A 16,663-nucleotide genomic window follows, 5' to 3' on the forward strand; every position below is an offset into this window, starting at 1 on the left:
ACTGATCAACCTAGCTCTATCTAAAGTCCATCTTGACACTCATGTGTCCTGTGCCATGGCAGGTTTGTGGCTACTGAGCAGAGTATCTAATGTCCATGTTCTTGCCTTGCCCCAGTTTAGGTCCTTCTCCTCTTTTCAGCTGCCTGATCTTCATTTACTGTTGTAGGAGTTTAATTATCCTTGCGATCTCTGTCATTCTTTTGAAATTAGATGGAAGTCAGTAGGGAAATTCAAGAGTGACATGGGATAATGGGAAAGGCAGTCAGCTCGGGTAGGGTTCCCTTGCATACACATAGGTGGCCTGTTTTAGATATTGTCTGCCTCTGGTTCCTGTTTGGGAAGGCTGCAGATCTCCTGCAAGTCCTGTATGAAATTTCCTAGGCCTGTGTGGGTATCTTGGGTGCCCTCATTTATGTAGCATCAACTACTTGCTTTTATGCGTGTGAGTCCTACCCACAGGGAGATGGCATGGTTGTATAAAACTGTTTTCCTTAGGAAACTGACCAACAGATGGAGCATCATTAGTTTGGGAAATGTAAGAGGGCAGACGTCATGGAGAAGCTAATGCTAAAATTTAGATCTGGGGTATGGAGATTGTGTTCCCAGTTTTTTAAGATTTGCTCTATACATAGTGAAATTTCCAGGTAATGAATCCAATTACTTGAGTCAGAAGCCTTTTTCTGTCCTCTGTATATGTAAGATCCTTAAACCTAGGTGAGTTTCTACTAGTAGATCTGTGAGTACTCTCCTCAATGATTCTTTTCCCCTGCTTGTTCTTTTCTAATGTTTTACTCCAGTAATTTATGCATCCTGTAAAGGCTTAATTCATCAGTATATGAAAAAACAGTTAATGAGTTTCAGTGGGTGATCTCTATTACTGTTTTTATTAAACAGATACATTTAATAGAATGTGTTGTGAGTTAAGGGTATATGCAAATGTGGTTTCCTAAAGGTTATTTATTTGTATTTTGTTTGCAGTGGTTTGGTGACCTTGTGACTCCAGTTTGGTGGGAGGATGTGTGGTTGAAAGAAGGATTTGCTCACTACTTTGAATTTGTTGGGACAGACTACCTCTACCCAGGGTGGAACATGGTAAATCAGTTTTATCTTATTAATTTAGAGACTCTACAGAGAAGTTGCTCTGCTATTATACTCCTGCTTTTATTATAAATGGAGACTGCTGAAAAATACCAGATGATGCATGCAAGTATCAGATGTCCAATGAAGGAAAATCACTAGGTGTGAAATAATTTGACAGCATTTCAGAAATGTAATCTGCAATTTATTACAAAAGACATAAGGTCATGTCTATCATAACCCAACATTTAACTACTGTCTCTTTGCTCAGAAACATTTTGGATTAAAGCAGTCATGATTTAACATGGACTGTTTTATAAAATATTGAAAATATTGAATTTCATCTGTGAACATGATAAAATTTGATCCATGAAAAATTTGAAATAAATGTTTGGCTAAAACATACTGAAAACTGAACATATTTTTTTTGTACAGTATACTGTTCTCCTCTCCTTAAGTTTACTCTTTTTATCTTCCTGCAATATTTGGCCATCTAACAGTGCATACTAAATTAACATGGGGTAAATAAATTGAGAATCTAGGTTTTGGTATGATTTTCAGCTGTACACAGCTGTGCATGCTTTGTCAACTGGTGTGCAAATACTGGAGCTTTCTGAGGGCAAACTGGTAAAGCGATGCTGAGGCATTCTTTTGGAGTCCTTCAGTTACATCTTACCTAGTCAGGTCCTAAATTATATCAACCACTGTAGTCTAGAAATATGCTTGTAAGAAAAATAAGATATAAAAGACCTCAGGACAAGGAAATTTTGTGTGAGACCATGTTGAAGGTTGCTATCTAGATTTTATTGTACTTTGGAGAATTTTTTCTGTTTGCTGACGTTTTCTGTTTGCACATTTAATTATGTGGCAAAATATTTGTTATAAATACAGATTGACTGTTTCGATTAAACTCTTGCATACTAACTTCTGAAATGTTTTTTTCCCATTTCTGGTTGATTTATTGAGTATTCTTGTCCTATTAACTTTTGTGTGCCATGAAATGAAGATGCTAGAATTATAAGTTAAAGCTAATTTTTAAAAACAGTTGTGTACAGGTACTCTTGCTTTAGGTGTGCTTCTTGTGAAGTTTGAATTCTTTGTAGTATTATAATTTTTTCTTTCAGGTGTCAATATTGTTTATAATTGCATTATGAAAAGGAAAATAAATATCTGAACTGACATCTGTCTTGCATAGGTAGGCTTGTTGGGTTTATCTGGCTTTGGCAGTATTAAAACTCATTCTTTTCATCTCTATGAAAAACACATCCTGAATTACAATGTAATGATTCTAATTATGAATGCAATGAAATCTGGCAGGCCTTTATGATTTTAGCATAGTGAAATGTCATAGATGACAACGTTTATACACTAAATTTTATCTTCAAATCATCAGTCATTTGTTCTTCACATAATCAGTTTAACAAATCCAGAATAACTTTGCTTTAGAAGTCATTTGGAGATTTCTGTGGAATTAATATAATGTTCACTGTTATGTAAATGACATGCCCATCACATGAAATCCCCATGTCTTAGCAGAATACAGGCAAAACAAATGGGTTAAACAAGGTATGACAGTTAAATTGGGAAATCAGATGTGTGCTGCATAAATTAACTACACTAATATTGCTGTGCCTGAAAAAGTATTAATCTGTCAATTTTTTCCTTAAATTAAAAACAAGGTAGACATAAACTTTTCATAAGTTTTTGGATATCATTGGCCTTTGATATACAAATAGCTATACTGACATATTTAAATAATTACAAAATTGGTGGCAAGATGGAACACTTGATTAGTTAAACATTTAAACATGCTGCATCCTTTTGCACGCTAGAGAAGGAATCAGTACTGTGATGTTTCTGCCATACAGAGATTGTAGGAAGAGGAAGTAAAAGTTGCAGTTACAGAAATTTGGCTTGCTGTATAATTTTGTTGCTGGTATAAAGCACATTTGTTGTTTAGATTATACTGACATTTGTAAGCCTGAAAAAATAAAAAGCATTTATAAAAAGAGAAACTCCTCCAAACAACTTCACCCCCCTCCCCAAAAAATGAAGGGTATAATATGAGCTTTGTAAGTCAGTTGCAAAACAAGACCTACAAACCTTATATTCTGTCATGATGGTTAAACAGTATTCCAACATTTGAGATGGTGTTTTGTCAGTGGTAATTCTTACCTGTGTAATAAAAATAAAAGATGCTATGTTGTATGATACCACAGCTCTCTGCATAAGGAAAACAGAGTAATATGCCAAATCCTCTTTCTAAAGAATTGAGAAAGTTAGGCAGTTAACTTCTTTCTCTTGTAGTTCTGAAATGTTACCCTTGAAAGTTTCCTTGAGAAGCCCATGGACTAAAATGTCAAATTCAGATCATTGTCACCTTTTTAAGGCTTTTTTTGTCACATTTTATTTTGGATAACTTTAGAAATAGAAGACTGGTAGTCAGTTTCAGAAAAAGGACTTTTATCTGGAAATGTAGCTTGGGCAATATGGATGCATCTGAATCAAATAGATCTACCCACAGCTTCCTACCTAACTTGCTGGATGCCTATAGGCTGCAGGCAGATAAATTTTCACCATTAAGGCTCTATAAACCCCTTAAATTTTAGCTACTATTTAGCTGATGATGCTTTTCTTTTAGCAGAGCTGAGCATTTTTTTCAGTGTCCATCTTATATAGCATTCACAGGCTTGGTATGGCTGAACTGAGACTCTTGAAGAGCTATCCATTAGGCATGTTCACACCATTATAACTTAAACCAAGAGCACTGAGTTCTGCACAAAGCAGAGCACAATGATTTTGTCAGAAACCTGTTTTTCTGGCTTTTCTTTCTTCTCTACATTGTTTAGCTTGATTAAACATTTCTTCCTCTTCTGAGATTCTTGTTTTTTATCAGGTTCTCTTAAATTATTTCATAGGCTTTTTTTTTTACTCCAGGAAAGATGGATGTATAATAATATTGGCCAAACTGCTGTGGAATGTAACATTTTATTGAGCCTTCCAGCAGGTCTAGAATTTCTTGTTTTGTCCAGAAGGTGTTTACATACTTCATCAGACTTGCATAATCTTAATACAAAAGGAAATACAGTCCTTATTAAACCCTTGCCATCATTATGCCCTGGATCCCCCTATTAAAATTTTTGGTGAAGGACCAAATGCAGGGTCATTCTGACGGAGGTGTCTTTTATCTGTTGCAGTATAATGTAAGGTACATCAGAACTGTCCTTGAGGAAGGGGACAAAGTTTCGTGGGTTTTAAAACAGGAAGGTGAGCTTTCTGTTTTGAGATCCTACAGGGTTCCACCAGAGGTCTTACTATCTTTTTTACAGTTTAAATTACTTCGGATCTGTCATGGTTTAACTCCACTTGGCAACTTAATACCACACAGCCACTTGCTTACTCCTACCCTCATTCCCTGCTCTTGGGTCTGTTTGGGAGGAGACTTGGAAGAAGGTAAAACACATTGGTTGAAATAAGACCAGTTTAATAATGGAAATGAAGTAAAATATAATAATAATAGAAATAGTAATAGGGAAAAAAAGAGAGGAGGAATATATGAGCATGACATGCTGCGGTATGGAATGCTTCTTTTGCCAGTTTGGGTCAGCCGTCCTGGCTGTGCTCTCTCCCTGCAGCTTGTGCCCCTCTTCACTGGCAGAGCATGGAAAACTGAGAAGTCCTTGTCTTAGGGAAAGCACTACTGAGCAACAACTAAAAAAACATGGGTGCGTTATCAACAATATTCTCATACCAAAGCCAAACGACAGCACTGTACCATCAAGTGGGAAAAAAATCAACTCTGTCCCATCTGAAACCAAGACAAGATCAAAGCTAGAAATTCTTATTTCCTGCCCTCAGCTAGAAAATAAATCCATGCATGTTACTTCTTACCTTTTGAAAGTGAAGCTCCCTTTGATTTTATAGGAAATATATCCCTACTGTACAGTCATTAGACGTTTGCCATGGAAATTAATTCACGATTCTTTCCATTCCAGCCTCTTGCCTTGCCTATCCCCCAGACTGATTTTTTTTGAAATTTTTATTCTGAAGTGTCTCAAATTCTTATTCTTAAATCTCATTCTTCAAGGTCTTTGGAGTTTCAACAGTTGTTTCTGTGTTGTCAGGATAGTTTTAGGAAGAAAACTGTCTCTGCAAACTGTTCCCCCCATAGATCAGAGAATTTTGCTTGATCATGTGTATTCAGACTAGTTACCTGCATGTGAATTCCCTGGCTGTTGCTATTTTATGACTTAGAAAGAGATGAGGTTTCTGTATTAGAAGCTTACCATGTAAGTTTTTGGTTGTCTTTCCATGCCCTCAAAAAGCAACAGCAGCTGGATGTGAGTTCTTGAGCTGTAAGATCTTACAAGTAACACAACATAGTCTCATGTCTGTGGAAGCTGCCTCTGCTAGTTTTAGGAGCAGAGAAAAGAGAACGTTAGAGCAGAAAACTACGTGCTGGTACTTTCTACTTCACAGCCCTGTCTTTTCTCATCTACCCTGCTCACTTTCCTGTTTCAGAGGCCCGTTTGTAACTACATATTCCATCTTGCTCTCTGTTTCTTTCATTATCCTGAAGTCCTTTACAGGTGGCTTTGTAAAGGAAGGAATTCAACTGAGGCTGACAGATCCAGGAATTTGTTGACTGACCTTTTGCCTCCGTATATTGTGGTAGAAGAAACCATCATGTTTGTCCTTGAATGTCTCTGGAATTGGGGTAGGTTTTGAGGACTATGACAGCAGGAATTATGAGCATGTAATTTTCCCTTTCATCTATCAAACAAGCGTCAAATACTTTAGTGGTCAGTAGCTGGCTTGATGCTGAGAAAACATTTCACAGATCCCAGCTGCCTTCTCACTTTTTTTTTTATTATATAATAGTTAGCTTTGCTGACAACTTTATTGGCTGAACCAAGGTGTAGTACACCAGTGATAGCTTTGAATCCTTTGCCTTCCCTATCCATTGGAGCTCTAGGATAAGATCTCCAATTTTCTTGTGTGCTTACTACTTTTATATTTTTCAGCTTACTACTTTTATAATTGCCAGACATTTTCTTAGTATTATACAATTGTGATTAAAGTATTTGGAGTAAAACTTTGTGTCTACATGGAAAAGCATCTTTCATCTTTCTTAAAGCAAACCATGCTTCCTTCACACTGTTAGGTTCCAAAGTCTAGGAGATCGTGCAGGTACTACAGGCAGCTGAAAATTATGATGAGATTGCACATAGTTTCTGTTTTAAAAATACATGCTGCAAGAAATTGCCTATGCCTAAAATTTTAAAGGAAAACCATTTAACTGAACTTCTGTACATTAAGTACTTCGAACATCATGCAATATACTGTCCAAACTCTTGATAAATTACCTTAATTGCCTATCTTTCTCATTGACTCACCCCATCTGGAATAAGCTGCTGGAGAGAAAGGGCAACCAAGATGATTAAGGGAGTGGACATCTCCCTTATGAGGAAAGACTGAGGGAGCTGGGTCTTTATAGTTTAGAGAAGAGGAGACTGAGGGGTGACCTTATAAGTGTCTATAAATATATAAAGGGGGAGTGTCACGAGGATGGAGCCAGGCTCTACTCATCTAACGGGTGCAAACTGGAACACAAGAGGTTCCACTTAAACTTGAGAAGGAACTTCTTCTCAGTGAGGGTGACGGAACACTGGAACAGGCTGCCCAGGGAGGTTGTGGAGTCTCCTTCCCTGGAGACATTCAAAGCCCGCCTGGACATATTCCTGTGTAACGTTATCTAGGTGTTCCTGCTCTGGCAGGGGGATTGGACTAGATGATCTTTTGAGGTCCCTTCCAATCTCCAGCATACTGTGATACTGTGATACTGTAATAATAAAAGTACAGCTGTTAGATACGTATGTATCTTTAATGTGCTTATACTCAGATTGCCTCCTAAAGTGATTGTCTGAAGGTGTAAAGTTTTTTTAGGCATTGTTTGACTCATAGAAAACACAGAATATTATTATAAGTTTTGAAGTAGCCTTAAGACCTGGGCTTTTTTTGATTTATTTCATTATTATTTTGGCATTTCAGACCTGAGCTGAAGCCTGCTTGATCCTTCTAACCCAACATAAATATCACGCTGGCTCAGCATTGAGAGAGATTCAGCCTCTCATTTTTTAAAACTACTTTCATCTCTTCTTTTTTGGTTAAAAGCTCCCCATGCTGGAATAAAGTAAGCCTTTAATTAATACCACATGGAGTGTTTTTTGCCCCAGTAACTGCTCAGTGAAGTCAGTCCTTGTATGATTTTCTGTTTTAACTCAACTGTGGGGAAAGCTTTCAATGTAAAATTGACTAGAATCTCATGTATAATTGACTTTGGCAGGAAAAAAATAAAATGTAAAGGTAAGCTGCAAGATCTGGTTGCCAATTACTAGTCCTTTTAAAGTACACCGGTTTAGAAATGCTTATAATACATTTATCTTATAACTAGGAAAATAAATCTCCATTTCCGCATGGTCTTCCTTAACGCTTTCTTTTTTTATGCTCTGGTAATGTATTTTAATATCCATTTAATAATGGAATTCTTTAAGTAAACTCTTAACACTTAGAGCTCAGACATAAAAGAATATCAATATTTAGGTGAAACATTTATTCAAGAGAGTCAGTTCAAGTTTGGAGAGTGTCAGCGTCCCTTCATTCTTCATGTCATTATCTGCTCATCTTCATAGAACAGTTAATATGACACTATGATGAGAGCTTTTGGGTCATGTGAGTTCAAACCTCCTGAGTTTGGGGTTTAGATGAAGCTTTTGTTTCAGAAAGAAACTTCAGTAAACTGGCTGAATTTCAAATGATTGTAAATTAGTAACCACTTTGTCTTCGGTAAAAAAGAGAAGAAAACTTGATGGCAAGTTTAGCCTCAAGGCAAGGACTCAATGCAGGGTAGTGCTACTGAAACAAGAACACACACTTCGTCAGGAAGTGTAGTTGGTATAGGATGTTCAACAGCAAAGCTGTAGCTGTGTATTTGAGGGCATTCTTACTGAAGGTGTCTGCTTCTCACATTTTCAGCTGTCCTGAATGTGCTGCCACTGTTTATTTTAAAATCATGGTAGTGTGCAGTTACTTGGAGCCCAAGCAATTTTTGGTTTGCCTGCAAAGTATCTTTGGTTCCTTCAGGACTTAGGTCATTGAAACTCATCACTTTAAGGCTGAAACAGAGTCTAGGCATGCAAAACCCATCCAGCAAATGTGAGAGCACCCCAAAATTATTCTCATTGAGGGTGACTTCTGGCAGTTGTTGCTGGAAGTTGACTCGGTATACTAACCACATCTCAAAGCTGCTTTCATTTGAATATTATTTACTGTTACTTGAATTGAGATGAATTTCCTCTACAGAGTCCCCCTGTGGATTTTGAAGTAGAGGGTAGACTTCATACTTTGCCTAATGTTTTAAAATGCTTTGGAGACAAATGCGTGAGGAGACAATGGATCTGTGTTCATCTGTTTTTTTAATGACTTTATTTCTGTAAAGGCAACTACACACAAAGTGACAAAATATGATCATGGAGAGTGAAACTGGCCTTTTTTTGTGAAGTGCTGGTGGTCAGTATGTGTTGTTTCCTTTTCTAACACTCCCTTTTCTCTACTGCATCCTCCTGTTTTGTAGGCCTACATTTGGCTTAGTGGTGTATAACCAAATTAAAGGTACACCTGGAAAGCAGAGTGGTGAGAAGAAACAGCAGTTGAAGTAGCTGGTGTAATTGCTTAAAAACTCAAAATCTAAGCTGCTTGGCCTCTTAAGCAAGTTGTCAGGAATATCTGATTTGGCACTTTATTAAAAAAAAATACATATCCAATTCTCTTTCCTGATACTCAAAGCTTTTGGTGTTCCTTGGCTATGAATTCCTAGAACACCCACATTGCTTTATAACAACAAAAATCATCAGTGAGAAAATTTCTCATACACAGCAACAGAAATTTTGCAAGGACTTTGAAAATACAGAAAAGAGGTTTATGAAGGTAGACACAGAACCATGACATACAGCTGATAATGTAGAATATTCTATGATTCTGTTATGGTGCAGGCCTCCTTCAACAAGCTGCACACATAATGAAGCACACATACAGAGATATAAATTCGAAAAAAAAAAAGAAAAAAAGAAAGGTAATCTGTAAGCTGCTCAAGCTACTTACAAAAAAAAAAGAAATACTGTTGGGAAGAAAGAGAAAGAAATGCTGCTTTCATTTGCAAGTACTCAGGAGACTTCCTGTGCTGTGACAACTTAGATTTTATTAGCATGTAGACAGAACTTGCTTTTGTCCCTCAGTGGATCTTTTGTACCCTTAAGGTATTGTATTGAACTTTAGGTTTCCTCATAGATGGTATTCCTTTGTAGTTTGTTAAGCTTCACCCTGAAATATGTTGTAATAGAACTGAACCGGTAGTGTAGATTCTGGTGTTCTTTGATTGCTTTCAAAATTTGGCCCTGTTTTTTTTCCCCTAGAGTGCAGTTTCCCTATAAACCCAGGTACTACATCTTGCAAATGCTTGTTTTGTCAGGCATGAGAGATCACTTATCTCTGTATTCATGATAGTAAAGCTCTATATTTTGGAGAAGATATTTCTGGCAAATTTGTCAGAAAAATCATTTGCAGATTCATTCGCACACTAATATTAAGCTTTATTCATGTAGATTCCTCAGTCTGTAAGCTGTTTGAATAGCTTTCCCAGAACAAAGATGATGCCTTTAATATTGAGGCCTTTGATCTCTTCTGCCTACTAATTATCAGTTTTGGCTTTCATTGTTCTATTCTTTTTTATTCCACTGTTGGATGTTTTCATTTTTTTTTCTCCATTTTAATTCTTTTCCCTGGTATTTCATATTAATTTTTAGAAATTATGTTTATGTGACTGTGTATACGTTATTGTCATGCTAACTTGAACTCTTACACTGTGCCTCAATATGATATTGTAGAGTCACCAGCAGCAGTCCCTTTCTGTTACGTCATTGTTATCCTGTTATGCACAATACATTTTTAATGGCACCTGAAGGTACAGACTTTTCTGCCAAAAAATGTTATTTCAGGATTCCTTTCTTTACATTTAGAGGTAGAATTGTTAAACAGTGGGCATCCTATTGGAGATGAATGCACCTTTCCATAAACCTTCCTCCCTAGAACAAAGTGAAAATAAACCAGAACCAGAAAGCTTTTTTGTGGGTAGCCAGTTCCTTACTTCTGTTTCTTTTTGCTATGGAATGATTTGCAATATACATCACATTTAAAAATCTCTAGGTTATTTCCATAATGTAGAAAAATTGCTGTAAGTGGAACTTTTTCTGACCCATAGTATTTGTGCTTCTCTTACCTGAAGCAGTGAAATTTGGATTTTCACAATGATTAAATGCTGTCTAAGGAGCTGACAGCACAGACAAGGGATAAGTCTTTCAGGACAACCTTGTACCAAATAGAGTAGGTCTTATTGCAAGGATTAAAAGAAGTCTTTCCTATAGAGAGACAAATACTTGAATCTAGTAACCACAGATCTTTGATAATGTAAATGTTTGAAAGGCATGGTTGTCTGATAACAGCATTTCAGTCCCTGCACCTGAAAGCATTCTCAAGAATAAGAAAGATTATCACAGAAACATGGTGGGATGGCTCCTATGACTGGAGTGTTGGGATGGAAGGTTACAGTCTCTAGAAAAGACAGGTCTGGCAGATGGAGAGGGAGAGTTGCCCTTTATGTTAGGGATAGTCTGGAGAATATGGAACTCTGGGGACAGGTGAGCAGTCAACAGAGGTTAAAGGGAGAACAGTGATGGGAGACATTACTGTGGGCATCTGTTACAGACCGCCTGATCAAGGAGAACCTGTGGCTGAAGCACTCCATAGACAGATAGGAAAAGCCTCACGCTCGCAGGCCCTTGTTCTCATGGGTGACTTCAACCACCCTGACATCTGTTGGAAGGGCGGTACGGCCCAGCACAAGCAATCCAGGAGGTTCCTCGATTGTGTGGAAGACAACTTCCTTCTGCAAGTAATAGAGGAGCCGACAAGGAGAGGTGCCATGCTTGACCTCGTGCTCACCAACAGGGAAGGGCTTGTTGGAAATGTGATGCTCCAGGGCAGCCTTGGTTGCAGCGGTCATGAGATGCTTGAATTTGAGATCCCCAGGACAGCGAGAAGAGCGTGCAGCAAGCTCACTGCCCTGGAATTCAAAAGAGCAGACTTTGGCCTCTTCAGGTACCTGCTTAGTAAGGTTCCATGGGATACATCCCTAGAGGGCAGGGGGGCCCAAGACTGTTGGTTGATATTCAAGCATCACCTGCTGCAAGCTCAGGAGTGTTGCATCCCAACTAGAAGGAAGTGCAGCAGGAGGGTCAGGAGACCTCCTTGGATGGATAAAGAGCTCCTGAGGAAAATTCAAATGAAAAAAGGGGCTTATAAAATGTGGAAGAAAGGACAGGTGGCATGGGAAGAGTACAGGGATGTTGTCTGGGAAGCTAGGGACCAGGTTAGGAAAGCTAAGGCCCAGTTAGAATTAAACTTGGCTAGGGATGTTAAGGATAACAGGAAGGGATTCTACAGGTACATAGCAAATAAAAATCAGACTAGGGAGAATGTAGGCCCCCTCAGGAAGCTCTCGGGAGAACTGGCTACACAGGATTTGGAGAAGGCTGGGGTTCTGAATGACTTCTTTGCCTTGGTCTTCACTGGCAAAGGCTCTGACCAAACCACCCATGTCTTGGAAGGCAGATGCAGGGACTGTGAGAATGAAGACCTTGCGCCCACTGTAGGAGAGGATCTGGTTGGAGACCATCTTAAAAATCTGAACATGCACAAGTCCATGGACAAGGGGTTAAAACTTAAACAGGGGAAGTTTAGATTGGATGTAAGGAGGAAGGGTGCCTCACTGTAAGGGTGGTGAGGCACTGGAATGGGTTGCCCAGGGAAGCTGTCAATTCTCCATCCCTGGTGGTGTTCAAGGCCAGGTTGGACAGAGCCTTGAGTGACATGGTTTAGTGTGAGGTGTCCCTGCACGTGGCAAGGGGGTTGAACTAGATGATCTTAAGATTCTTTCCAACCCTAATTATTCTATGATTCTAAAAGGGAAAGCAATAAGAAATAACTGGCATGTCTTTTCTTCTCAACGTGGGTCTGGTCCCCCAGACTTCACCTATCCACAGTTCAAGGAGAGTTTGAGGAGAGGAGATGAAGAGATGGAACTCCAAGCGGGCAGTAGGAAGATAAAGAGCATAGGGGCTTCCTGACTGCCTTTAGAGAAAGGCACACATTTGAGTGGAAGCACTTCTGTGCTTATTTCAGGCTAGGTTTCTGCTATTGTCACATCAGCTTCTGTTCAGAGCCCTGGCCCTATGTTAGCACTGCACAGCATTGTCCTTCCAAGCAAAGCCTCAGACTCATCTGAAGCTATCTTTTCCTTTCAGGTGGATCAGTCTTTGGCTTTTTTCTTGCAGTCATACTCCTTCAGAGGATGGTCATTGTTTCATATCTAGCTGCAAACCTGTCACCTACCTTGTTGGCAGCTCGGTGCCCTCATTAAATGCATCCCAAGACTGATTTTTTTTTACAATTTCTGTGCTACATGTTTCTTTAGTCCTGTAAGTATCATGTTAGATCAATTCCACTGTACTGTGTAGAGCAAGCTAACAAGAGACTAGAAAGACCCTCCTCCATCAGTATAAGCAAGTTGGTCACGTGTTGGCCTTTCCCCCTTAATGCGTTGTTAGGACTTTAATAGCTTAGTGTTTCTTCAACATAATTATGGTGGTATTTTCTCAACATAATAAGTTTTAGTTTCTTTCTGCATTTCTGTTTCTTGTTGTCTCTTCAAGCTGCAGGTCCTTGTGTGTATCATAGAATAGTTAGGGTTGGAAAGGACCTTAAGTTCATCCAGTTCCAGTCCCCTGCCATGGGCAGGGACACCTTCCAATAGACCAGGTTGCTCAAGGCCCTGTCCAACCCGACCTATATTTAAGTCTCCTTTTGAAATCTGCTCTCAGGGGGTTCATCCTAAAGGAAAAAACTGGGAATGTTTTGTTTGCTGTTTTGTTTGTTTTTTTTTTTTTTGGGGGGGGGGGTGGGGTGGTGGTGGTGGTTTGTTTTTGGTTGTTTTTGGTTTTGGTGTGTTTTTTTTTTTTTAATCCTTTTATTTCAATAAATGTATCTCTATAGATTAAAAGACCTATTAATTCCCACTAAAATGCAGGTTTACATGTTTGGAGGTATACTAGCTATTCCAGTTGTATCCCAGTGTAATGGTGTGACATAAATTTTAAGGAAGACTTTTCAGCTATGGTAACTTGAATGAATAATCATGAATCTAAAATGTTCCTTTTCAGGAGATAACCAAAGAAACAAACAGAAAACCCAAATGTAGCCTGTCCTTTTTATTTTTTTTTGTATTCTTCTTCTGTCTTTGCTTTATGTTTCATATGTGCTGATTTTCTTGATTCCAGGTTCTGTATTTAAAATATTAATTTGTGGTTAAAAATGATCCTTTTAATGAATTAATTCCGAACTAACAATCCAGTCCCACAAGTGTTTGTGAATTGTGATATTCAAACTTGAATTTGGACACAGATCCATAACTCTGTGTGTTCACACCTGTATGAACAGTCCTTTACACCTGAGCAGTTTTACCCTGAGTAGGACTGTCATAATAATTGTTTCCCTACACCTTTTTTCCCCCCATAAAAAAGGGCAGTTGCTAGCTGTATATGCCTGAGAAAATCTGTAAATGAACAATAATACAAACAAGACATTACTTCTCCCTTCACAAACCTTACTTCATGCAGCCAGCTGAGAACACTAGGAGTGTGGTGGGTAATTGGCTTTTCTGCATCCTGTGTTTTTAATCGCCTGAATATACAATCAGCTCAAGGTACATTTCTTGTGCTCTGATGAATTTTAACATAAAGGTTTATTTCCAGATGGATCAGCACTGGAAGAGTTTTTCAGCTGTCTTATAAATATAATTTAAATTAATACATTGATACCAAAACCTTGACACCCAAGAAATTAAACATAGAATTTATTATGTAATTGTGTGGTTATTTTATCTGAGGACATCAAGGTGGCTTTTTAAAAAAATGCAGCATTCTCTAGAGTTCCTTTATGTTATGGCATGAGGTTGACAATGATTGAGGAACATTTGGGTTCAGGTAATTTAGATACAGTTCAAGATACGTCATTTCAGGGTAAAAAACCGCATTGAAACCTTCCATAATTTTTAATTCACTCTTCACATTTATTTCTGACTCAACCAAAACAAGTAAATGAAGCTCTTCTTTCCTGAAACAGTATTTTGGATTAGAGACATCTGTATGAATTCAGTATGAGGGAGTATTAAGGCATGTAATTTCTCAGCTGCAGAAGTCCCATCTAGTTGCACTGTAAAATTGAGTGCAGCATAGTTCATAGGCTGTACATGCACATTTAATTAATGTTGCTGCCAGAGTAAATATGCAGCAGTCTTGGCATACCTCTGCAATCTGTGTTTATGGAAGGTATAGAAACAAATTAGTATGTTGGATGTTGTTTGGGTTTGCACCTGACTCTGATGTAGCTGTGACTTTGACTATGTCATTTAACTTCTACATGCAGCTATTGTCCCAGTTGTAAAGAGAGATAATAATGTTTTCCTTCAGGTGGAAGTTACAAAGTTTTTAGAGCACGCAAGCTCTTGAGGAGAAAGGATTTCTGTACCAGAATTATGAAAGACAATGTAGGCACCTGTAACACTGTTTCGGGCTCTGTTCATTGTCCTGTCCCATGCTGACCTGCTGTGTGAACTTAGCACAAAGAGCCAAGTGACTGAAACTTCACTAAATGAAGCAGTAGTAATTGTATTTACCTATTTCTGTCAGAAGTTTTCATACCCTCAAACCTGCATACCTGCAAGTTTTCATAGGCAATCATCTCGACAACTTGTTGCATCCATGTATTTTTGTGATTGAAGACTACACAATTTCACCTCTCTCACCACCCTTCATAACTGTGAATTAATAGTCATAATCAGAATTGCAGTCTGCACCTACAGATATGCTTTGGTTCATTTAATAGTCTTTAATTTGATTTCAGTGAAGTTTTATTGCAACAAAAGTTTTTAAGTCAGAGTCTGTTCCATCTTCAAGATTGTAGGAGGTCATGGTGATTTACATTCCAACTAGGTGTGATTTTAGCCAACTGTCACATTAGTCAACTGCCTCTGATAACTGTGCATAATTTCTGTATTGTTGTAAATGTGTATTGGCCTGTGATACTACTACATATGCTGTATTTCAGGAAAAACAGAGATTTCTGACAGATGTCCTACATGAAGTGATGTTGCTGGATGGTTTGGCCAGTTCACATCCAGTATCCCAGGAGGTGCAGCAAGCCACAGATATTGACAGGGTGTTTGACTGGATTGCCTATAAAAAGGTAAGGCTAATTAAACTTATGTTTCTCTGTGTACAGTTATGTCAGTAGTTATTAGAAGATCATGTTCTGTCTGTAGAACAAATACCAGTTCAAAAACCCCATACACTACAGTGGCTACTAGTTGGGAAACTTTAATTTGTGTGGAATCTATTTGTAATATACAACAGTGATTTTTTCCAATTAAATTCAACATATCCAGTGCTACTGAATGTTATAAATAATAGATTTGGGGTTTTTTATTACTATTCGTTTTGTAGTGGTGTCTGAATTGTGTTAGATGCTTTAAAAATCAGAACGATGTGTAGTCTTTGTCCTTTTGAAACTCTCTAGGAAAAGGATCCAGTGCTGAAGTTAAATGTAAAGTTTTTTCTGTTTTTTCTATGCATGAGAATTCTTCTGTCAGTCAGTGAAAAGTCTGAAGTCATTGTGGAGCAGTGAGAGTGGAGGAACTGCCTTCTGGTGTGGTAAAGGAATTTAAGGTATTAAACTCAGGCAGTTTCAAATTGTGCTTCAATGAACAGAAGGCCTTTTGGCCAACTTTGGGACTGAACAGCTTCTGGGTAGGAGTGAGAGGGCTGCACACTTTCACCTTCTCCATTTTTATGTCTTTGGGTTGTTAGTATATGGCCCAAAAGCTGGTGATTTCACTCTTAACACATGGTTGTTCTCTGCTACATGCTATATGTAATACTATGCCTTAATATCGTGACCAACGTTTGGAGTGTGATGCAGAAGCTGCTCTCTGCAACCTTCTGCTGTGAAGGCTGCACTGGACATCTCTGCTGATGATTCAGTTACAGGAGTCTTTTGACTATCACCTTTGCATTTGATAATCTTTTCTTCTGCACTATTAGCTGCCTAACATCATACTGACATACACATATGTAACAAGACAGCAGCAGCACAACACTGACTTGCCTACTGAGCCTCCAGTTTATCCAATGCTCATTCTGGGCTAAAAAAAGATGTGTATCCTCTCTTATAATCATCAGTTATTCCCAGTCAGCAATAACTTGAACTTGATGCTTTTCCATGAAAGGATCTCATTTGCCTTTAAGGATGGGCAAATGAGAGTGTGTGTGTGTGTCCATGTAATAGGTGTAGGATGTAATATGCAAACACAGAATACTTAGGGAAATATTTTAAAATGCTGGAATTGCTCAAAAGCCCA

At 38.3% G+C, this 16,663-nt stretch overlaps 1 protein-coding gene across 2 annotated transcripts in view; it reads left to right on the top strand.

Annotated features, from left to right (window-relative positions):
- Positions 1 to 16,663, top strand: part of TRHDE (thyrotropin releasing hormone degrading enzyme) — a 702,876-nt gene that overhangs the window by 88,244 nt on the left and 597,969 nt on the right. For both annotated transcript variants that reach the window (XR_009963855.1, XM_062613752.1), the window contains exons 5-6: positions 979 to 1,092; positions 15,355 to 15,492. Coding sequence is in view for 1 of the 2 variants with exons in the window: in XM_062613752.1 (XP_062469736.1) it covers positions 979 to 1,092; positions 15,355 to 15,492 (252 nt within the window). In the remaining variant the exon portion in view is untranslated. The remainder of the gene's footprint in view (positions 1 to 978; positions 1,093 to 15,354; positions 15,493 to 16,663) is intronic.

Source organism: Pezoporus occidentalis, unplaced genomic scaffold (genome assembly GCF_034315485.1).
Source record: "Pezoporus occidentalis ecotype Australia unplaced genomic scaffold, CSIRO_AGI_Poc_V1 ctg17, whole genome shotgun sequence".
In the NCBI taxonomy this organism is placed as follows: Eukaryota; Metazoa; Chordata; class Aves; order Psittaciformes; family Psittacidae; genus Pezoporus; species Pezoporus occidentalis.